This window comes from Sylvia atricapilla, chromosome 4 (genome assembly GCF_009819655.1).
Source record: "Sylvia atricapilla isolate bSylAtr1 chromosome 4, bSylAtr1.pri, whole genome shotgun sequence".
In the NCBI taxonomy this organism is placed as follows: Eukaryota; Metazoa; Chordata; class Aves; order Passeriformes; family Sylviidae; genus Sylvia; species Sylvia atricapilla.
In genome coordinates, this window is record NC_089143.1 from 62323306 (window position 1) to 62340299 (window position 16994).

At 48.9% G+C, this 16994-nt stretch overlaps 3 protein-coding genes across 15 annotated transcripts in view; 2 read left to right on the forward strand and 1 right to left on the reverse strand.

Annotated features, from left to right (window-relative positions):
* Nucleotides 1-6211, reverse strand: part of ENOPH1 (enolase-phosphatase 1) — an 8674-nt gene extending 2463 nt beyond the window's left edge. Inside the window, exons 1-5 of one of the 2 annotated variants that reach the window (XM_066318126.1) lie at nucleotides 6022-6210; nucleotides 2901-3002; nucleotides 1881-2083; nucleotides 852-984; nucleotides 461-584 (exon numbers count right to left, since the gene is read on the reverse strand). In XM_066318126.1, coding sequence (XP_066174223.1) covers nucleotides 461-584; nucleotides 852-984; nucleotides 1881-2083; nucleotides 2901-3002; nucleotides 6022-6105 — 646 coding nt within the window. In that variant the 5' untranslated portion in view covers nucleotides 6106-6210. Of the gene's footprint in view, nucleotides 1-460; nucleotides 585-851; nucleotides 985-1880; nucleotides 2084-2900; nucleotides 3003-6021 lie in introns of both variants that reach the window. The other variant, XM_066318127.1, reaches the window with a different exon arrangement.
* Nucleotides 6212-6459: 248 nt separating this feature from the next.
* Nucleotides 6460-10446, forward strand: HNRNPDL (heterogeneous nuclear ribonucleoprotein D like). Of its 4 annotated transcripts, XR_010743491.1 has the most exons (10): nucleotides 6460-6655; nucleotides 6939-7107; nucleotides 7196-7357; nucleotides 7611-7742; nucleotides 7857-7971; nucleotides 8559-8726; nucleotides 8896-8991; nucleotides 9375-9478; nucleotides 9732-10012; nucleotides 10180-10446. XR_010743491.1 is itself a non-coding variant. In XM_066318125.1 (8 exons), the coding sequence occupies exons 1-7, from the start codon at nucleotides 6567-6569 to the stop codon at nucleotides 8964-8966; spliced, it is 906 nt and encodes a 301-aa protein (XP_066174222.1). In that variant the 5' UTR covers nucleotides 6460-6566; the 3' UTR covers nucleotides 8967-8991; nucleotides 10180-10446. The 4 variants fall into 4 exon arrangements, 1 of the variants encoding a protein (XP_066174222.1); XR_010743492.1 differs by lacking the exon at nucleotides 9732-10012 and having other exon boundaries at nucleotides 9375-9475; XR_010743493.1 differs by lacking the exon at nucleotides 9732-10012 and having other exon boundaries at nucleotides 6461-6655.
* A 1487-nt stretch (nucleotides 10447-11933) lies between these two features.
* Nucleotides 11934-16994, forward strand: part of HNRNPD (heterogeneous nuclear ribonucleoprotein D) — a 9224-nt gene continuing 4163 nt past the window's right edge. For 4 of the 9 annotated variants that reach the window (XR_010743489.1, XR_010743488.1, XM_066318122.1 and 1 more), the window contains exons 1-3: nucleotides 11961-12321; nucleotides 15607-15775; nucleotides 16516-16677. Coding sequence is in view for 7 of the 9 variants with exons in the window: in XM_066318122.1 (XP_066174219.1) it covers nucleotides 12131-12321; nucleotides 15607-15775; nucleotides 16516-16677 (522 nt within the window). In the remaining 2 variants the exon portion in view is untranslated. Of the gene's footprint in view, nucleotides 12322-12436; nucleotides 12548-15606; nucleotides 15776-16515; nucleotides 16678-16994 lie in introns of those variants that run through there. The other 5 variants (XM_066318123.1, XM_066318118.1, XM_066318119.1 and 2 more) reach the window with 5 other exon arrangements.

Below are 16994 nucleotides of genomic sequence, written 5' to 3' on the forward strand. Positions count from 1 at the left end.
AAATTAAATCAGCTTCTCAAGCCTGGCTTTCCAGGGGTCAAGTCTTGGCAACCTGAAACAATGTTTTCCTGCTGCTGAACACAACCTAACCATGAGTGGCATGAAGAACCAGCCACGTAGCAAGACAGCAAACACCATCATTTCCCCTGAGCACTGGCCAAACCACTGACCCTGTTTGTAAATGGGGCATGCTTCAGCTCTGCTTCAGCAGTCTCTCCTCCTGGCTGGTGCAAAGGCAGGTTTTCTACTTGACCTATTTTCCCTCATTGCAGCGCTGCACACGGACATCCCACTGCTTGCTGTGTGCAAGCCCGGGTGTGTAAAGGAGGAGGATGGCAGCAGCTAGAGGGAAGGTGCTGAAGCATGTCTGGGGGGCTTGTGAGAAGCCAGCAGCACGCATCTGAAGAGCACCTGCCTCCCCTGCAGAGGTGAGAGCTAGCAGGACTGGCAGGTCACATACCTCGAGGGACATCTGTCAGGAAGAGGATGTTTTTGGTGGCACACCCAATGCTGGCGGCGATCCTCCTGTAGCTCTCACTTTCTACCTTGGGGCCTATTTTGGTATCAAAGTGGCCATCGAAGAGCTGAAAGGGAGAGAGAAGCACAGGCCATTGCTGAGTGCCACCTGAAGAGCAGGGATAAACCTCCCTCCCTTTCTGCCACAGCAACGAGGGGTTGGTGCAGCCATGCTCTCACAGTCAACTGCTTGAGCTGAACTGCCATGGATCAAACCCACTGACCCCCCTTCCTGTCACAGAATTCATACACAAAATTTTATTACAGCAAGGGAGATTGTGGGGGGAGTGCTCTGCAGGGGGAGAAGCTGTAAGGAAGGTGGTAAGGTTATCTACCTCTAGGATATCACCTTCTGTAGAGTATCCAAACAGAAGCTTCTGGGCTTCAACGCTGCCTGAGGAGTAGATATAGACCTTCATCCCTGCTTCCCGCCACTTCCGGATGGCTGGAACAACGTCCTCGAAGATTCTGGAGCAAAACAGGGCAGCAGGTAAGGGCAAACCCAGAGGCACCTGGAGGGACATCATTAGCCAGGCACTGTGACAATTAGTTTGCAAGGGGACTTCATTTTCAATCTGCTCAGGGCTCCTGAAACCAGGGAGTCTCTTCCAGCAGCAGGTGATGCAGAGCTGGAGAAGGAGATTTTAGAGATCTCATTCCTTTAATGCAGCCAAGCAGGCAGCTTTCTGCGCAGCTTTTGAGTCACTGTAAGACAATTTAGCCTTGTTTTTAGAAATGAAACCAACAGGATATCTGTGTCTCTTAACTTGTTTTTGGGGTTTGTTACTTTCTCTGGTGGATGTTTACATTTTTCTGTGAGCTCATTTTCTTCTTCCTCCTTCCTCATTTGAAAAAAACACTTTGTGAATTTATGGGCTTGTTTTATTTACTTAAGAGACCTGCAATGCATAGTTTAACCAAGTATCTCTTAAATAAGATCAGGCTGAATTTCAGTTGTCTCTATTTATGCACTCCTGTGTTGTGGCTGAAATGTAAAGAGGAACCTGAAGACAAAAAGAAGCGGAAAGGCAGGAAACACACAGGTAAAAGACGAAGCAGGAGGAAACAACTGAAAGGGTCTGACCCTACAACCCTGGCATGTTTATACTTGTTCCAAAATACGAGTGTAATTTGGGGATAAAAAATGCAAGATGGAGAACAATAAGACTCTGTGTCTTAGACTCTTAGTTTACCAAGAAATCTCTCAAATATTGGCTTTATCTGCTGAGCTAGTGATGCTACCTTTACTTGTAAGCAGCGTTGTTCCCAGGAATAGCTTATTCAGCTAATAAACTCTGAGGAAAGATGCCCCCCATGCCTGTCCCCCACGGAGAGGGCACACAACTACTCACACAATTACTCACTCTCCTTTGACGTGCCCGGTGGCATAGGCTGCCCTCCACATGTGGCCCTGCAGCTGCTTCAGTGCCGTGGTCTTCCTGTCCAGGGACATCTGCCAGTGCACGTTGTCCACAACCGCCTGGATGACGCGCTCCAGCTCCTCCTCCCCGCTGCCGCTCTCCAGAGGGATGGGCACGGCCCCGTCCAGGCTGGAGTCCTCCTGAGCCTGGAAAGTGGTGTTAGAGCACGGTGTTAGCAGTGCCAGGGTCATGGGCTTGATCCCTGTACTTGTTCACTGAAGAGCTGGGCTGGCTGATCCTCCAGCTCAGAATATTCTGTGCAATCATCCATGGTAAGAAGAGGGGAGGGAAGAGATGGAGCAATTTCAACACCTCTAATGCAGGAAAAGGATCTAACACCTGCCTCCATGCACCCCTGTGCAGGACACTGCTTGAACTGCTCTTCACATGAGGGAGTACGACGTCTGAATGCTTTTCTCAATGGAAAATTGAGACTTCAGTTGTGTTCAGAACTACTTGCTTGAATTGTACTTTCCAAACCAAACCATTAGCATCACTGTAGCCATATTGTAAATACTCTAATGAGAACTATGCTTGCATAAGTATTTAATTACTGTAATTAAGCCAAAGAAGCAAATGCATCTGTTGGCTTCAGCCACAAGTCTTGAAATGATGCTGTGTCCCTGCACAGAAGCAGCATCCACTGCCATCCCCCTGTGCTGCTTCCCAAAAGAGGTTTGGATTCAACAAGAAAAGGGCACAGTGCAGGCAGAAGCTGGAAAGTCTTGGCTCAGCTGCTGCCCAGGGGCTGTGAGGGGCAAGCTGAGCTGAGGGAAGCTGCTGCCTGCCAAGCACAACCCCAGGCTTTGGAGGGGGGAGAATCCAACCATCCAGGCAACTGGCCTCCATGGATGAGGGCAAAGAAATAGGAACAAATGTGGGGTCACTGGGAGAGTCCGAGTGACCTGAAGCCTCGCGCATGCTTTGACAATGCAGAGAAAAGGAATAACTCTGTTACTCAACCTGCTTCCTCAGAAGGCCGACATCTCGCTGGCACTCCTCCTCCTCCCAGTGAGCACGCAGATACTCCTTCACGTTGTCTTTGATGTAAGGGAACAAGGTCTCCTGGCAGAAAAAAACAGGAGGCTGCTCCTTTAACCTGGCAGAGGTAAGGCTGACTGGCTTTTAAAGGAACCATTCCCACATGCTGCCATGTACAGTTATTTTCCCAAACTTAAGCTTTCCCTTACAGTGCTGCAGCTGGTGGAACTTCCTGCCAAGGGTGTCTGCCTGGTCACAGGACTGAGCCAGCCTCAGGCCAGGATCAGCACAGGTGGGTTTTTTTACACAAATGTTTACGTAGCTGAAAGTTTTAAAGCCTGCGACAGAAAGGTGGGTGATCACTTTTCCTGGGCTTGCCAAAAAATGTCTCAAATGGCACATGTGACCCCACATTACCACAAGGCTGACAATGTATGTCCTCTGAAAGGTAAGTCATGCTGTTGTATTTTTGATGGGGCACTTGTCCTTGCAAAGGTCATTCTGAAAACACATCTCAACCTCTGACCAAAGTTAGACAACCTTTTAAAATGAAAAGCCTGGTCCCGTGACACTGAACTCCACAGGACAGTCTTGCAAATGAAATTAAATGGGGTTTGGGAAAAGTGCCACAAGAAAATTACAAACCTTCACAGAGATCCCAAGGGCAACCAGAAATAATTACAAATTGCTCTCATTAAGTGACGTTTCACGAGTCAGAAGCCACAACCAGCATCTTGGTGTGTGGGAAAAGCCTCAGGTCAAGGAAAAGGGCAGGGAAGTCCTTCCTTTGGGTAGAGAACTGAGCTATTCTTAACTGGGAAAAAACAAACCTGAACTCACCTCTCCTCAGAAAAATGGCCCATAGTTTCTTGTTCCTTGTTGTATGTCATTAGCATGTTACTGAATTAAGAAAGCAGTGGTCCTGAGAGCGTGATGTGGTGGCAGAACTGCAGGATTTTCTATTGCTCTAATACTGTTTTCCATGTTGTTTATTTTAAAAACAATGCAAATTGCCTAAAGAATTACCGCAAACTTGTCTAGGGAAATCAAAAGCCTTGTAATGCCCCCAGTTACTTTCTCATTTCCTTTACTTTCAAACTATCTTTTAAATAATGGAGGAAATGAAAGAGAATCCACTGGGAAATTCAGCTGACCTGCTGGCTTGGTTTAACCTCCTTTACAACTCGGATGTCAAAAGGACCCAATTGTTTTTCAAAAGCAGTGTTTCATACTCTTGTGCTGGCTAAGAAAAGCTTCCAAACACACTCTGAAAGATCAGTGGGTTCTGTGATTTGGGGGATTTTAAAAGGGTAAAAATCTTGGTTCACTGGCAGATGCATTGGTCTGTGATCTAAGAGGGGACACCCATGTGACAGCTGGAGTAGTGAACAGCCAGTGAGACAGATGGTTTACGGATGTCAAGAATGATCCCAGTCAGTGATGTACTAAGTTTAATAGGCCTTGAGTCTGTGTGAAAGATTCCAAATACTCTCTTTTCTGGTATCTTTCCTTAATCCACCCATCAACTGACTCGTTCTATTTCCTTACTTCGCAGATTCAGTAATTTAACATTAAAGAAAGGATTAAATAAAACCGTTTAATATTGAAGAATAAAGTGTCTGCTGAACCATCAGCGGACCTTTCAAAGGCAAATAGAGGTTAACTGAAAAACCAAATCAAATAACTTGTTCCAAACATTTTCAGGATTTCCATCAAACTGAGTTTTATTGAGAACCAAAACTCACTTGGCCTCCCTGCAACAGAAGGACTTTGGGTGGAAACCCCAAGTCTCAGGTGCATGGCGTGTTGTTTGCACAACTGCAAAACAACTTCAAGGTGAACACAAACAACTTACTGGCTCTCTTAGATATTTAGTGAGAAACCTGAGCTGTCCAAAACCTGAGCTGTTTTTGAATTGAAAGATATTGAGGAGAGGGAGGCAGCTACAATGTCATCTAGGCCTGAAGTTTCTTCAAGAGCACTGGAAGAACACGGACAGCAAAGATGTAGGTCATGCTGTTCATCTGTTAGACTGGGTTAGCAGAAGCCTCTAGAAAGCCTGGCATGAGCCTTCAGCTGCCATGTGGGTCACAAAGCACCTTTGTAAGGCACTGGCTGCAAAGATCTACCGAAAGCTACGATGTCTTATGGAGAAATCCAGGTTAGTTCCCGGCAGGAGGAGGGACACATCCGTCCGCTGTTCGAGCAAGCCGCTCCCTCCTGCGAACCAAAGCCTCCCGGAGAGGAGGGACCCGCGGCTATCACAGTTTGCGGTTCTTCGTGCGCCTGTGACCCGCAGACTTCCCAATCCCCTCGGCTCTGCCCCTGAACCGGCATTTCCAGCAGCCTTCAGCTTTTCCCTAGGCAAGGCAAGCCGCTCGCGTATTCGCCGCCACTACAGCCGCAGTCGCGTACGCTCGGTGTGTCCCCCGCTCGGGGTGTCCCTTCGGTGTGTCCCCTGCTCGGGGTGTCCCCTCGGTGTGTCCCCTGATCGGGGTGTCCCCTGCCCGGGGTGTCCCCCGCTCGGGGTGTCCCCTCGGTGTGTCCCTCTCCCGCACGGCTGGACACGCTCCCCGGCACACCGCGGGCATTCGGCTGTGCCTGCCCCTCCCGAAGGAAATAACCCCAAGAATCACCGATTACCGCAAATTGGTAATCGCTGAAATGAAGGCAGAGAAGCATCGTACTTCAAAGGGATCGCACTCGAGGCTCTCTGCAGACCCGGGTGCGGTGCTGCAGCTCCAGCCATCAAAGACACAGCGATGCTCGAGGGCTTTTCTCGGATGAGGCTGCGAGCACTCCAACTCCCCTACGTCCATGAAAAAAATCCCTGACTTGCCCGAATCTCCGCGGCAGCGACCTGCTCCCCAGCCCACCAAAGCGGGGCCGATCGGCAAGACAAGGCGTATTTTCTCGTGAGCATTATTCGGAAAAACGCAGAAAACGGGTCACGGCTTTCGCTCCCGGCGGCACCTCAGCCTGCCTTGAGGCGGGGAGGTCACGGTACGAACGGGCTGCTGCGGGAGCCCACCGCGACGCCAGGGCTGGGGGGTCACGACAGGAGCGCCGATGCTACTGGAGCACTCGCGGCACCGGGTCTCACCTGGACGAAGGCGATGGGGGTGGTGGTGCCCTCGATGTCCAGCAGGATGGCGCGCACCTCCGCCGGCACCGGCAGCACGCCCATGGCGGCGGCGGCACGTGGGGCGCACCGGGGACGCGCGGCGGCGGCGGGGAGCGCCGCGCCGGCTGTGCCCGCCCACGGAGCGCCCGCCCCGCCCCTCTCCGCCGCCTCCGGAAAGGGGTTTCTGGGTGACGCGGTACAACCTTCCGCCGGCCGGCCCGCTCAGCCCCGGCGGCCGCCCCTCCCGGTCCCCGGTGCGGCGGTGCCCCCGCCCGCCCGCAGCAGCCGCACGGCCCGGCCCAGCCCGCGCGATGGCGGCCGCAGGGCGGCTGCTGCAGCCCCGCCGCGAGCCGCCGGGGGCGCTGCGGCGCCGGGCGGGAGGGCGGCGCTGATTGGCTGCCGGCGCGGTTATATAAGGGAGGCGCAGGCGGTGCCCGGATCTCTTCCGCCGCCATTTTCTGCCGGGTTCGGGTCTCCGCTGTCTCCGCCGCTCGCACGAGCACCCCCGCCGCCCTCGCCCCGCCATGGAGGACGCGACCGAGATGAGCGGCGGCCAGGAGGAGTTCGCCGAGGGCTCCAAGATCAACGCGAGCAAGAACCAGCAGGACGACGGGTAGGGCCGGGGATGCGGTGAGGGGGAGGTGTAGGGGAGTCGCGCGTCTCTGTCCGCCGGCCGCCCCGCGGCTCGGGGGCGCGGCTCGGGGGCTGTGGGGAGCGCGGCCTTCCCTTCCCGCACTACGGCCGCGCCCGCCTTTGTGTCCCGGGCGGGTGACCCAGTTTCCGCGGGGCGGGGACACGGGCGGGGGGGCGATCGGGGCCGTGACGTCACCGGCAGGCGGCGGGGGGGCTCCCCCAGCGCTCCCTCACCCGGCTCCGTACGCGTTTGCTCCCGCCAGGAAAATGTTCATCGGAGGCCTCAGCTGGGACACCAGCAAGAAGGACCTGACCGAGTATCTCTCGCGTTTCGGCGAGGTCGTGGATTGCACAATCAAAACAGACCCGGTCACCGGAAGGTCGAGGGGCTTTGGGTTCGTGCTCTTCAAGGATGCTGCCAGCGTGGAGAAGGTGGGTGCTTTTCCTGCGGACCGATGGCATGGAGCCAGCTTGTGTAGCTGTAGCGATCTGAGACTTTGTTTCTTTGGCTGCTTTTTAGGTGTTGGAACTGAAGGAACACAAACTGGACGGGAAGTTAATAGATCCTAAAAGGGCAAAAGCGCTGAAAGGGAAGGAGCCACCCAAAAAGGTGTTCGTTGGTGGGCTGAGTCCAGATACATCTGAAGAACAGATTAAGGAGTACTTCGGTGCTTTTGGCGAGGTATGGTATATTTGCGTACACCAGTGGCACTCAAGTGTAGTCTTTGCCTCTTTTAAAAAAGAGTTTGTGAGGAGGTAGTTGGCCAAAACCAGAGAGAGTTGAATCTATATGTTAATGATTTCATAAAATTGTAATGGTCTGACTTCTAGCTGCCAGAAGTAGTCAGCATAGATTCTGCACTGCCAGATGGTTCTGGGGGCATAAAAAGTTGCTTACAGATTTCACGTATTGTTTATGTTTATTTTGATTTCAGATTGAAAACATTGAACTTCCCATGGACACAAAGACGAATGAAAGGAGGGGCTTCTGTTTTATCACATACACAGACGAAGAGCCAGTGAAGAAGTTACTAGAGAGCAGATACCACCAGATTGGTTCAGGCAAGGTGGGAAAACTCTTGTTCTTAGCATGTGGAATCTATTTCTGTAGGCTTCTGTGAAAGCAGCTCACAGAATTCTCTTGGAATTCTTGATGAGTTAAAAGATTTCTGTCTTTACAGTGTGAGATCAAAGTAGCACAGCCCAAAGAGGTGTACAGGCAGCAGCAGCAGCAGCAGAAAGGAGGGAAAAGCAATTCTTCTGGTGGACGTGGAGGCGGACGGGGGCGTGGACGGGGTGAGTGTTTTCAGTGGTTCTATTAATGTAAGTACTTAGCAGACACTTGGGTGTCCGTAGATATTCCAGGTTCCAGGCTGTGTGCACATCTTATGTTTAAATCAAATGTGTAAAGTAGACTGTTACTAAGTGGTGAGTTTTGGTGTTTATGGTTGCTTGTGGAAGCTGAGCAATCTCATCTTGCTCTGATTGCATTCTAATGACGAAGGGGCAAGGTGGCTGTAGGGTACAGCTTTTGTACACTCTTAGTGCAGTGTAGCCAGCACAGTTACACTTTCACTTAAAAGGGATACACTTAATTGGCCCATGGGCCAGAAACCAGGATCTCTTTACTGAGCAGTAGGGTGGTCACTTTGCTGCACCTTCAAATGCGTCAGAAGAAATCAGATGTTATCTTACAGGTTAATGCATCTCAGTCTTTAAAGGTCAAGCAGTCACAACTCAGACCACACAGTAAGGCTTGTCCTGTGCTGTCACTTGGTGCTCAGGCAATTACTGATTATTCTCAGATCCAAAAAGTTAGATGAAGGGCACAGGAGAGCAGTGAAGTAACTTTTGAAACTTACACTTGCTATACTTGGTTTCAGGTCAGGGACAAAACTGGAACCAAGGATTTAATAACTATTACGATCAAGGCTATGGGAATTACAATAGCGCTTACAGTGATCAGAGCTACAGTGGCTATGGAGGCTACGACTACTCTGGGTACAACTATCCCAACTATGGATATGGGCCAGGATACACAGATTACAGTGGTAAGTGGTTTTGCCCTCGATCCCGATAACAAGAGCACGCATCCCCTCTCTGGAGTGTTGCTCTTACTCTGCCCATGGCTCTAAGGAGGAGATGTCTCTGCTGTGTGTGAAGTCTCCTCTTGAGGCTGGATGTTAACACTCGTGTTCTTTCCCCACACGTTCCCTCCAGGCCAGCAAAGCACGTATGGGAAGGCGTCCCGTGGCGGCGGCAACCACCAAAACAACTACCAGCCGTACTAAAGCAGTACCTATGCCTGACCAACAGGTGTGTACAGGAGCGCAAGCTCCACTCCCACCATGTCTAATCTAATTTAAAGATCAATAGACAAACGAAGAGTAAAAACTCGCCTAGCATGACTTTTCCTTTAATTAAGCTTTTGTTAACTTAAAAAAGACTTTTTTTTTTTAAAACCAGCTTTGCCCACGTGTCTATAGATCTTTAACTTTGTAAAAATGTGACTTTATCTTCTTTAGTACTTCAGAAAAACATAAGAGTTTTTCTGGTTTGCGTTGTGTACCAGGTGGTCTAGAGGAATAATTAAACTTATTAGAAGTATTAACAGGTAAAGTACTGAAATGGGTACAACTTAAGGAAAACAAGAATGTTGTCTTCTAACTCTGACATTATACCTTGTTTGTACCCGCCAGCGGGAACTTCATTGCAGGCCGTGTGTCACCCTGACCACGTCTATCTCTGGGGTCGCACGTTGCAGGCAGAGCGCAAGGCATACACCAGAAAACGCTGTCCTGTGGTATGGTCTCTTCCAACTTCATGTACCAGCGTAAAGATTAAAGTGGAAAACTTCAGACTTTGGCTTCTTTTTTTAATCTTTTTTGGAGATTAAGTGTCTTTAACTTAAATGGTTTTTTACAGGAGTTAAAGTACATAAATGCCTTTACAGCTTAATCATTTGGTCTTCTGTTTAGTGTTGTATTTCAATTGTGGAACCTCATTTTAAATGTGCATTCTTTAAGATTTTAATGCTTGCTTTTTTCTTTTTATAGCTAATAGTGAAATCTGCAAACCAAAACGAACTTTTAAATCTGGATAAACATTAAAGATCATATGCATATGGACTGTCTGAACTAAAGTGACCTGACTTGTGTTGCACATAAGTCGTTTAGTTGTATGAACAAATAATCAGAAAGCCTTTTGGCAGTGTTTCCAGCGGAAAAGAAAGTGATCCAGAGCCTGCTTACTTAACCTAACGTGGATGGTGGTTGTTTTGGAGCAGCCTCCTAGATGGGCTGAATGGCAATATTTGGGAAAAATAAATTACTGATGGGTAACTAAACAAACCTCTCTTGTGTTACCTTAATAAATATGCATATGATCTTTAACAGTGAAGAAAGGAATATATAGAAGACTTAAAGCAGTTCATGAAAATGGACCTTTTAACAATCCTGTAGTAACTGTCACAGATCTGACATGCATTTTGTCTTGATTTTTTAGGTGGAGATACTGCACCAAAAAGCCATCTTGCAACGCATCGTGAATGGAGGGTGGTCTTCGTGAGAGGAAATGACTATTTTGTAAAAGACTTTTAGTGTATGACACAACTGTGTCCAACTGTACATAGCGGCCGACTAGTTTTCTTTTATGGTTTTTACTTTCTTTTTGCCATTCATGTTATGACACAATGTGGACTTGTGTTTATACAAACTTTATTTGTATAATTTCATGTTAAGAGATTCTCTAATAAATGCTTACTTAAGTGATTGTGTAGTCCTGCTGTCACCTTTAAGTGGTGTAAGTAACTATAGTTTTGTTTGGATAGAAGGGCCGGTATCTCTCTGGAGATCAGGTTACTGTGAGAACAGGTCCATCCCATACACCCCATTCTTCCTCCTGCTCTCTCCTGAGAGCACCAGAGTGGTTGGAATTAGCCTGGCTGCAGAAGATAGCAGTCATGTCCTGCCCTCTGCAGCAATGAGGAGAGAGTGGTCCGTGGCACAGCGTACCAGTTTTGTACATCTCAGAAGGGATCCAGAACTGTAGCAGCACCTTTTTGATGCTGATAGCAGTGCTTGAGGAGTTGGAGCTTTTCAAGGTTTTTCAGGCACTTAAAACCTCAAGTATTCTAGAACTTAGTGGTGTAGCAAAGTAATTAAACTAACTTCTATTCCAGTTCCAAGCAGATTACAAATCCTTGAACTTCAGGATCAGCAACTTTTCTGTACAAGTTAGTACTGGAGTTTTCTCACCTGGATCAGAAAACAAGTTTCCCACCTAGTGCACATGAAGAAGCAACAACTAAAAGCCTGAGTGCCTGATTGCTGGAGAAGAACACTGTATTTCCAGATTAGGAGAGGGGTTCGGATAGGTAGAGGAATATGCATTTTGTCTGAGGTAGGATTGCAGCAGTCTGCCTGAATGTATCTCAGCACAAACACCTAGTCAAGCATCAAAACAAAGCTTGTGTGTTAAAGCTCACTGATGTCGCTGACTACAAACTAAAGAATCGGCAAGAAGCCACAGCAGTGAGTTCATATGCTGTATCTGTGAGTGCAGCTGCATCCAGCGCTGTCCTCCACAGCAACTGAGGGGCTGAGGGAGACTTGTGCCACAAGGACACAGCTTCATCGCTGCAGTGGTTTAATACAAAACCTTGCTAAGAGTAAAGTTTTACTTCAGTCTGTGATCCTCCTGCTTTCCTTGGCCCTGGTGGGGTCACACCTGGAATATTCTGTCCAGGTCGCGCCTCCTCAGCACAAGAAAGGCAGAGGCTCCTGGAGAGGAGGTGAAGGGCTCAGAGATGATGAGGGGCTGGAGCATCTCCCTTACGAGGAGAGACCGCAGGAGCTGGTCCTGTTCAGTCTGGAGAAGACTGGAGGGGATCTCAGCAATCCACATCAATATCTCAAAGGCAGGTGTGCCAAGAGGATGGTGCCAGACACTTTTCAGTGGTGCCCAGTGACAGGACCAGGAGCGAAAACAAGTTCCACTTCACCATGAGGAAGGACCTCTCAAGCGGAGGGTGGCGGAGCACTGGAACAGCTGCCCAGGGAGGTTGTGGAGACTCCCTCTGGAGCATTCCAAGCCCACTCCGGCCCGTTGCCGTGTCACCCGCTCCAGGGGCCCTGCTTTAGGCAGAAAGGTTGGACTGGACGATGTCCAGAGGCCCAGCCCAGCCCTATCGCCCCCGTGCCTGCCCCTGTCCCCCGGCTCCGGCCGCTCCCCCCGCGCTCCCTCACGGCTCCCGGGGGCGGTGTCACGTGTCCCGCCCGCCGCGCTCCTTCCGGCCGCCATTTTAGGTTGGGTCGGTGGCGGCGCCATTAAAAACAGGGAGCAAGAGGAGGAGGGATCGGCGGGATCGGCGCGCTTGGCCGGGGCCGCCAGCGGGGCCGGGGCCTCGGCGGGGAGGCGGCGGCACCGGGGGTGGCCGGTGCGGGGCGGCGGCGCCATGTCGGATCAGCAGTTCGCTCTGGACTCGGCGGCGGTAGCGGCAGGCGCCGGGGGCAGCGCGGCGGAGCCGGCGGAGCAGCCCGAGGGACAGGCGGGGGCGGGGAGCACCGATGGGGGAGGTGGCGGCGGTGGCGCGATCGAGTCGGAGGGAGCCAAGATCGACGCCAGCAAGAACGAGGAGGACGAGGGGTGAGCGGCGGGGGCGGGTTGTGTGTCCCGGGCGGGGCCCGGCGCCCCCGGCCCCCTTCGCCGCCCGGTTTGTTTACTTGGCGCCTCGGCGACGTCACGGGCCCGGCCGGGCGGCGGGGGCGGTGTCTGGGCCCGCGGGCTACGGACGGTGCGGTGTGCCTGGCACTACAGACCCCTTCTACTTGTTTTTCTTTTCAGCGATGCCTTTTGTATGAGTAAAAGTGCGGTGCGTGCCTGAAGACCGTAACTCTGTGTAGCCCAGTGCTCTGGTTGCATTGCCCTCTACTGCAAACATTACAGCGTGTCAGCTGAGTGCCAGAGGCGTCAGGCACCGGGGCTTCTTCCCAGCCTAGAGCATTGCTGTGCTTCTTACGGAACTTGCTGTCAGGAGGAGTATGTCAGGTGGTGTCCAAGCTTGAGTAGGAGTCGAAAAGGCAGGAAGATAAGTTGAGGGAGGTTCGGGTTATGCACCAGGAAAAGGTTTTTCACCTAGAGGGCGGTTGGGTAATAGAACAGGCTCCACAGGGAAGTGGTTACAGCACCAAGGCTGCCAGAGTTCTAGAAGCACTTGCAGGATGTTCTCAGGCACGTGGTGTGACTCTTGGGGTGTCCTGTGCAGGGCTCGGAGTTGGACTTGATGATTCTGATAGGTCCCTTCCAACTCAGCGTGTTCTATTACTCTGTTTTATGGAGAGTAAAGACAGCTTTTAATCTTCCTCGGGTCTCTGCCCGGGACAGTGTCCCTTTTGTATTGTCGGTGAAGTTTGTAATAAATCCAGTGACAGGCTGATGTGCTCTGCTGTCTCCTGTTGGGCCCGTGAGAAACTCGAGCTGCAGGTCAAGGCAGAAACTAACTCTGTGTCCTGCAGATAAGTGCTGCAAAACTTTCTTGTCTTCCTTCTTCTGTAGTAACCTGGGATGTTGCTGAGAGAGATGTCAATAATCTGGGGTAATGCAGAGAGAGAAAACAGGAACCCTTTTTTGAGTATTTTGCTGGGATTAGCAAAAATTAAAATGGTTTTGTTACTTTTCATCTGTTTTTAACAATTTCAAATACCTTTGGAATTTGCATGTTTGTTTTAGTTATTACCTTTGAATGCACAGTAATTAAAGGGTTTTCATGGGCAAGTTCAGGTTCTTTTGAGGTAACTGAGCCTAGAAAAAGTTGTCCCTAAGCGATGCAGTGGCATTGGGCAGTGATTACATGTATCACACATGGACTTGTAGTCTAGTTCAGTCTTTTTGACCTGTCAATTCTTAATGCTGTACAGGAAACAAAGTGTTTTGGCAACACTTCTGGTAGTAAAGGGGAAAAAAAGCATATCTGCGATACCTTATTTAGCTGAGTCTAAGGTTTGAAAGCTTTCCCAGTGCACTTCTGGTAACTTATTTTGGGAAACTGCATGTGCTGATGTGAGTTAGACCAGCCAGACTGTGGGCTAGGAAACATATTTTTACAGGCTTTTGGCAGCGTTGTGACAGTGCTCCTGAAGTGTTGTGCCCGTGTTTGTGGTGTGGCCTTGACCTGAGCTCAGTTTCACCTTAGAGCAGTAGTTTGTGTAGGGGCAGAGTGAAGCAGCCGTGGTTTCCTGCTCAAAGGCGCAGTTACGGTGTGGGGAGATGAAAAACCTTCAGAGGCTGTTGATTTCAAACTCATGCTGTTGGTGTGTCCGTCCTTAGGGTTACAAAGCAGGGTCTGTGTGTTAATACTGAGAGAGGTGGTTTGTGTAGCAAGTGTCAGTTCAGTAGTAACTGCCAGAGCATCACTGCCCCCCGTGTGTCAGAAGCACGATGCTGCATCCTCTGTGTCTTCAGTTTGGCTGGTTAAAAAACCCTCCACTGAGCAGCAGACAAGCTAAGGCCCTTAATGATGGGTGACCAAAGGGCAGAAAGCTCCTTTGATTTACTGCCTGTGCTGGTATGAGGCTGCTGGTTCACCAGGGTGGACCATTTCTTCCATGAAGACAGTAAGAGTCATAGCTGATAGAAAGGCCCGTTGAGGAGAGATCTGGAACTAATTGGAAGAGTGGATAAAGGGATGGGGAATTGGTGCTCCTTCTTTACAGATTTGGAGACTTGTTACAAAAACATCTGAAGCTCCTGAACCCCTCATCTGTATGGATGTTTGTCAGAAACTGAATGCTCTTGTTAATTTTGTGAGAGCACAGCTAATTCAACAGAGGTAGTTCACAGGAGCAGCTTTTGATTCAAGGGAGTTTGAGCTGTGGAGGTACAATGCTCTTTTACATGACTGGCAGGAATATTTGTGCGTGGGAAGTGGAAGGGTTGGAAACATGATACAGTGGTTTTTCAGGTTTTCTGTTAACTGTATCTGATTGTGAAATAAATTGGGACAGTGAAAATGGGCAAAGCTTTAAAGAGATTGCTTTTATAGATCATAAGGAATCATATTTTTTGGTTAGAGCTCACGGTAAAATCTTCTTTATCAATATTAGAAGAGATTATCTCAAATCAAATCCTCTTTTGAATGGGTTCCTAAGCCCTGTGCCTAATAACCTGGAATGTTTCAGTTGTGTGTATACTGGCTTGATTTTTAATCTTTTAATTTTTTTTAAAAATGCCCTACTAACATGGCAGGATGGTTATGATTTGATTCTAAGCTTCCAGTGTGCTTTTGAGAATGCAGATGATGAATTACGTGCTGTACATATCTGCCCAGCACCACTGGTGCTATAGAAATATTGGAAAGACATTCTGTCTATGAGAATGGGTTATGCCAGGTGTTCATATAAAGTTTTTGTGAGGAAAAACAACTTCTGACCATCCAGTACTTTGCTTTTTCTCAACTGCTTTCTGGGGAAGAGAACTTGACGAAACTTTATTTTAGGCTGTTAATTTGGGCATATGTCCAGTCTGACTGGTAGATAAATGCTTCTGTTTTAACCACACTTCCTTACATATCTAATCTGCCAGTGTGTGTTTCATGAGCAGTTGTGTGGAGGCTCCACAGATAACTGAATGAAATTAAACCTTTGGTGGGGATGTAGAGAAGTAGTAAAATATCTTTTTGTCACTGCTTGTGGTTTCTTGGGACAGCAGAGTAAGCAGCTGCAGGAAAAGACAGTGAAAAATGTTTGTGTATGTGGAAGTCTTTATCTGTCCTGGCCAGAATCATTTAAGCAAGTTGTCAAAAAGTGCAGGCCTGCGTGGGTTGTGACTGATAAAACTCTGCTAGTTCCGTGCATCAGGTAGTTGAGCTCATAAAGGTTGGCAGTGCAGGATTTTGGGTAACACATTTACAGATTGACCAACTTGTCTTAACAGGAAAATGTTCATCGGTGGCCTTAGCTGGGACACGACAAAGAAGGATCTGAAGGATTACTTCTCGAAGTTTGGGGAAGTTGTGGACTGCACTCTGAAGTTGGACCCCATCACTGGGAGATCGAGAGGCTTCGGCTTTGTACTCTTCAAGGAATCGGAGAGCGTGGATAAGGTGGGGTTAATGTAGTGCAGCACCTTCAAAGTCAGGTGTCAGGGAGAAGGCACTCACTGGAACAACTGTGGGCGTGGTTTGCACATCTCCTGGTAAAGATGATTCAAGGGTGCAGCTGAATGTGCTTTTATGAGCCATCTTACTCGTGATGCTTTGTCCAGGACTAGCAGTGATTCCTGAGGTATGGATTTGAGCACTTACAGGTTCTGCAAGCCATTGGACTTGGGCGCTTGAAAAACATAGTGTCTAAGTGTCTGCTGCCTGCTGCCGTGAAAGCAGCATCTGCAAAGAACTTCCAGTGTTCTCATTCCAGAGCTGTAATGTGAACCCCTAGAGCAGAGCCAATAGCTTGGATACCTTTGGGCTCTATCCAAGCAAAAATTAGCTGTTAGCTTTTCTAAAATGCTGTGGATGCAGCACAGAAAAGTTTTCACCTTCATGACCTTTGTGATATCTAAAGCACAGATTTTTTTACTTCATAAGGGTTGAGGATAACAAGAGTACTTTTTGAGAAATATTATACTCTTGCGTCTGTAATGGGTAATAGGTGGTTCCAGTTGTCAGAACTGACTGTGTCAGTGGATAGTGATCAAAAATCACAGAACTCTTTGTTTTTGTGCAGCAAAGTATTGGTGTGATCCAAGTATTGAAATTTAAGCAAAATTGACCTTCCTCAAAACATCAGTGAAACATTTAGCTTTAACTAAGCTGTGTAAGATTTGTGTTTTAATTTTCCTCAGGTCATGGACCAGAAAGAACACAAGCTGAATGGAAAGGTCATTGATCCAAAAAGAGCGAAGGCCATGAAAACAAAAGAACCCGTTAAGAAGATTTTTGTTGGGGGCTTATCTCCAGACACACCTGAAGAGAAAATACGGGAATATTTTGGAGGTTTTGGTGAGGTATGTGGTGAAACAAACTGCTTTTACTTGTGCAGCCTGCATGGATGTTAATGTCAGCTTAATGGCCATTGTAGTTCTGTATGTGTTAGTGGTCCGAATTTTCATGTTTTAATTACAGCCTCTGAGTTGCACAGCCTGGTTTGGTGGAAGGGGGAGCTGGGAGAAGTCAGAGAGGGAAGCAGTGTTTCAAGCAGGGTGCTTTGGTCAGTTGAATGAGATGCTCTTCAGCCATGCCAGCTCATCTCCTATAGCACAGATTGAGACAATTTTGCCTAAATTCTGTGCAACCCTGTAGTCTCTGTCTCTCTGTCACCAGT

Coding starts and splice junctions, on each gene's coding strand:
- HNRNPDL (XM_066318125.1), top strand. CDS start 6,567: ATGGAGGACGCGACCGAGATGAGCGGCGGCCAGGAGGAGTTCGCCGAG. Junction 7,108..7,195: donor ATGCTGCCAGCGTGGAGAAG/GTGGGTGCTTTT, acceptor GCTGCTTTTTAG/GTGTTGGAACTGAAGGAACA. Junction 7,743..7,856: donor ACCAGATTGGTTCAGGCAAG/GTGGGAAAACTC, acceptor CTGTCTTTACAG/TGTGAGATCAAAGTAGCACA.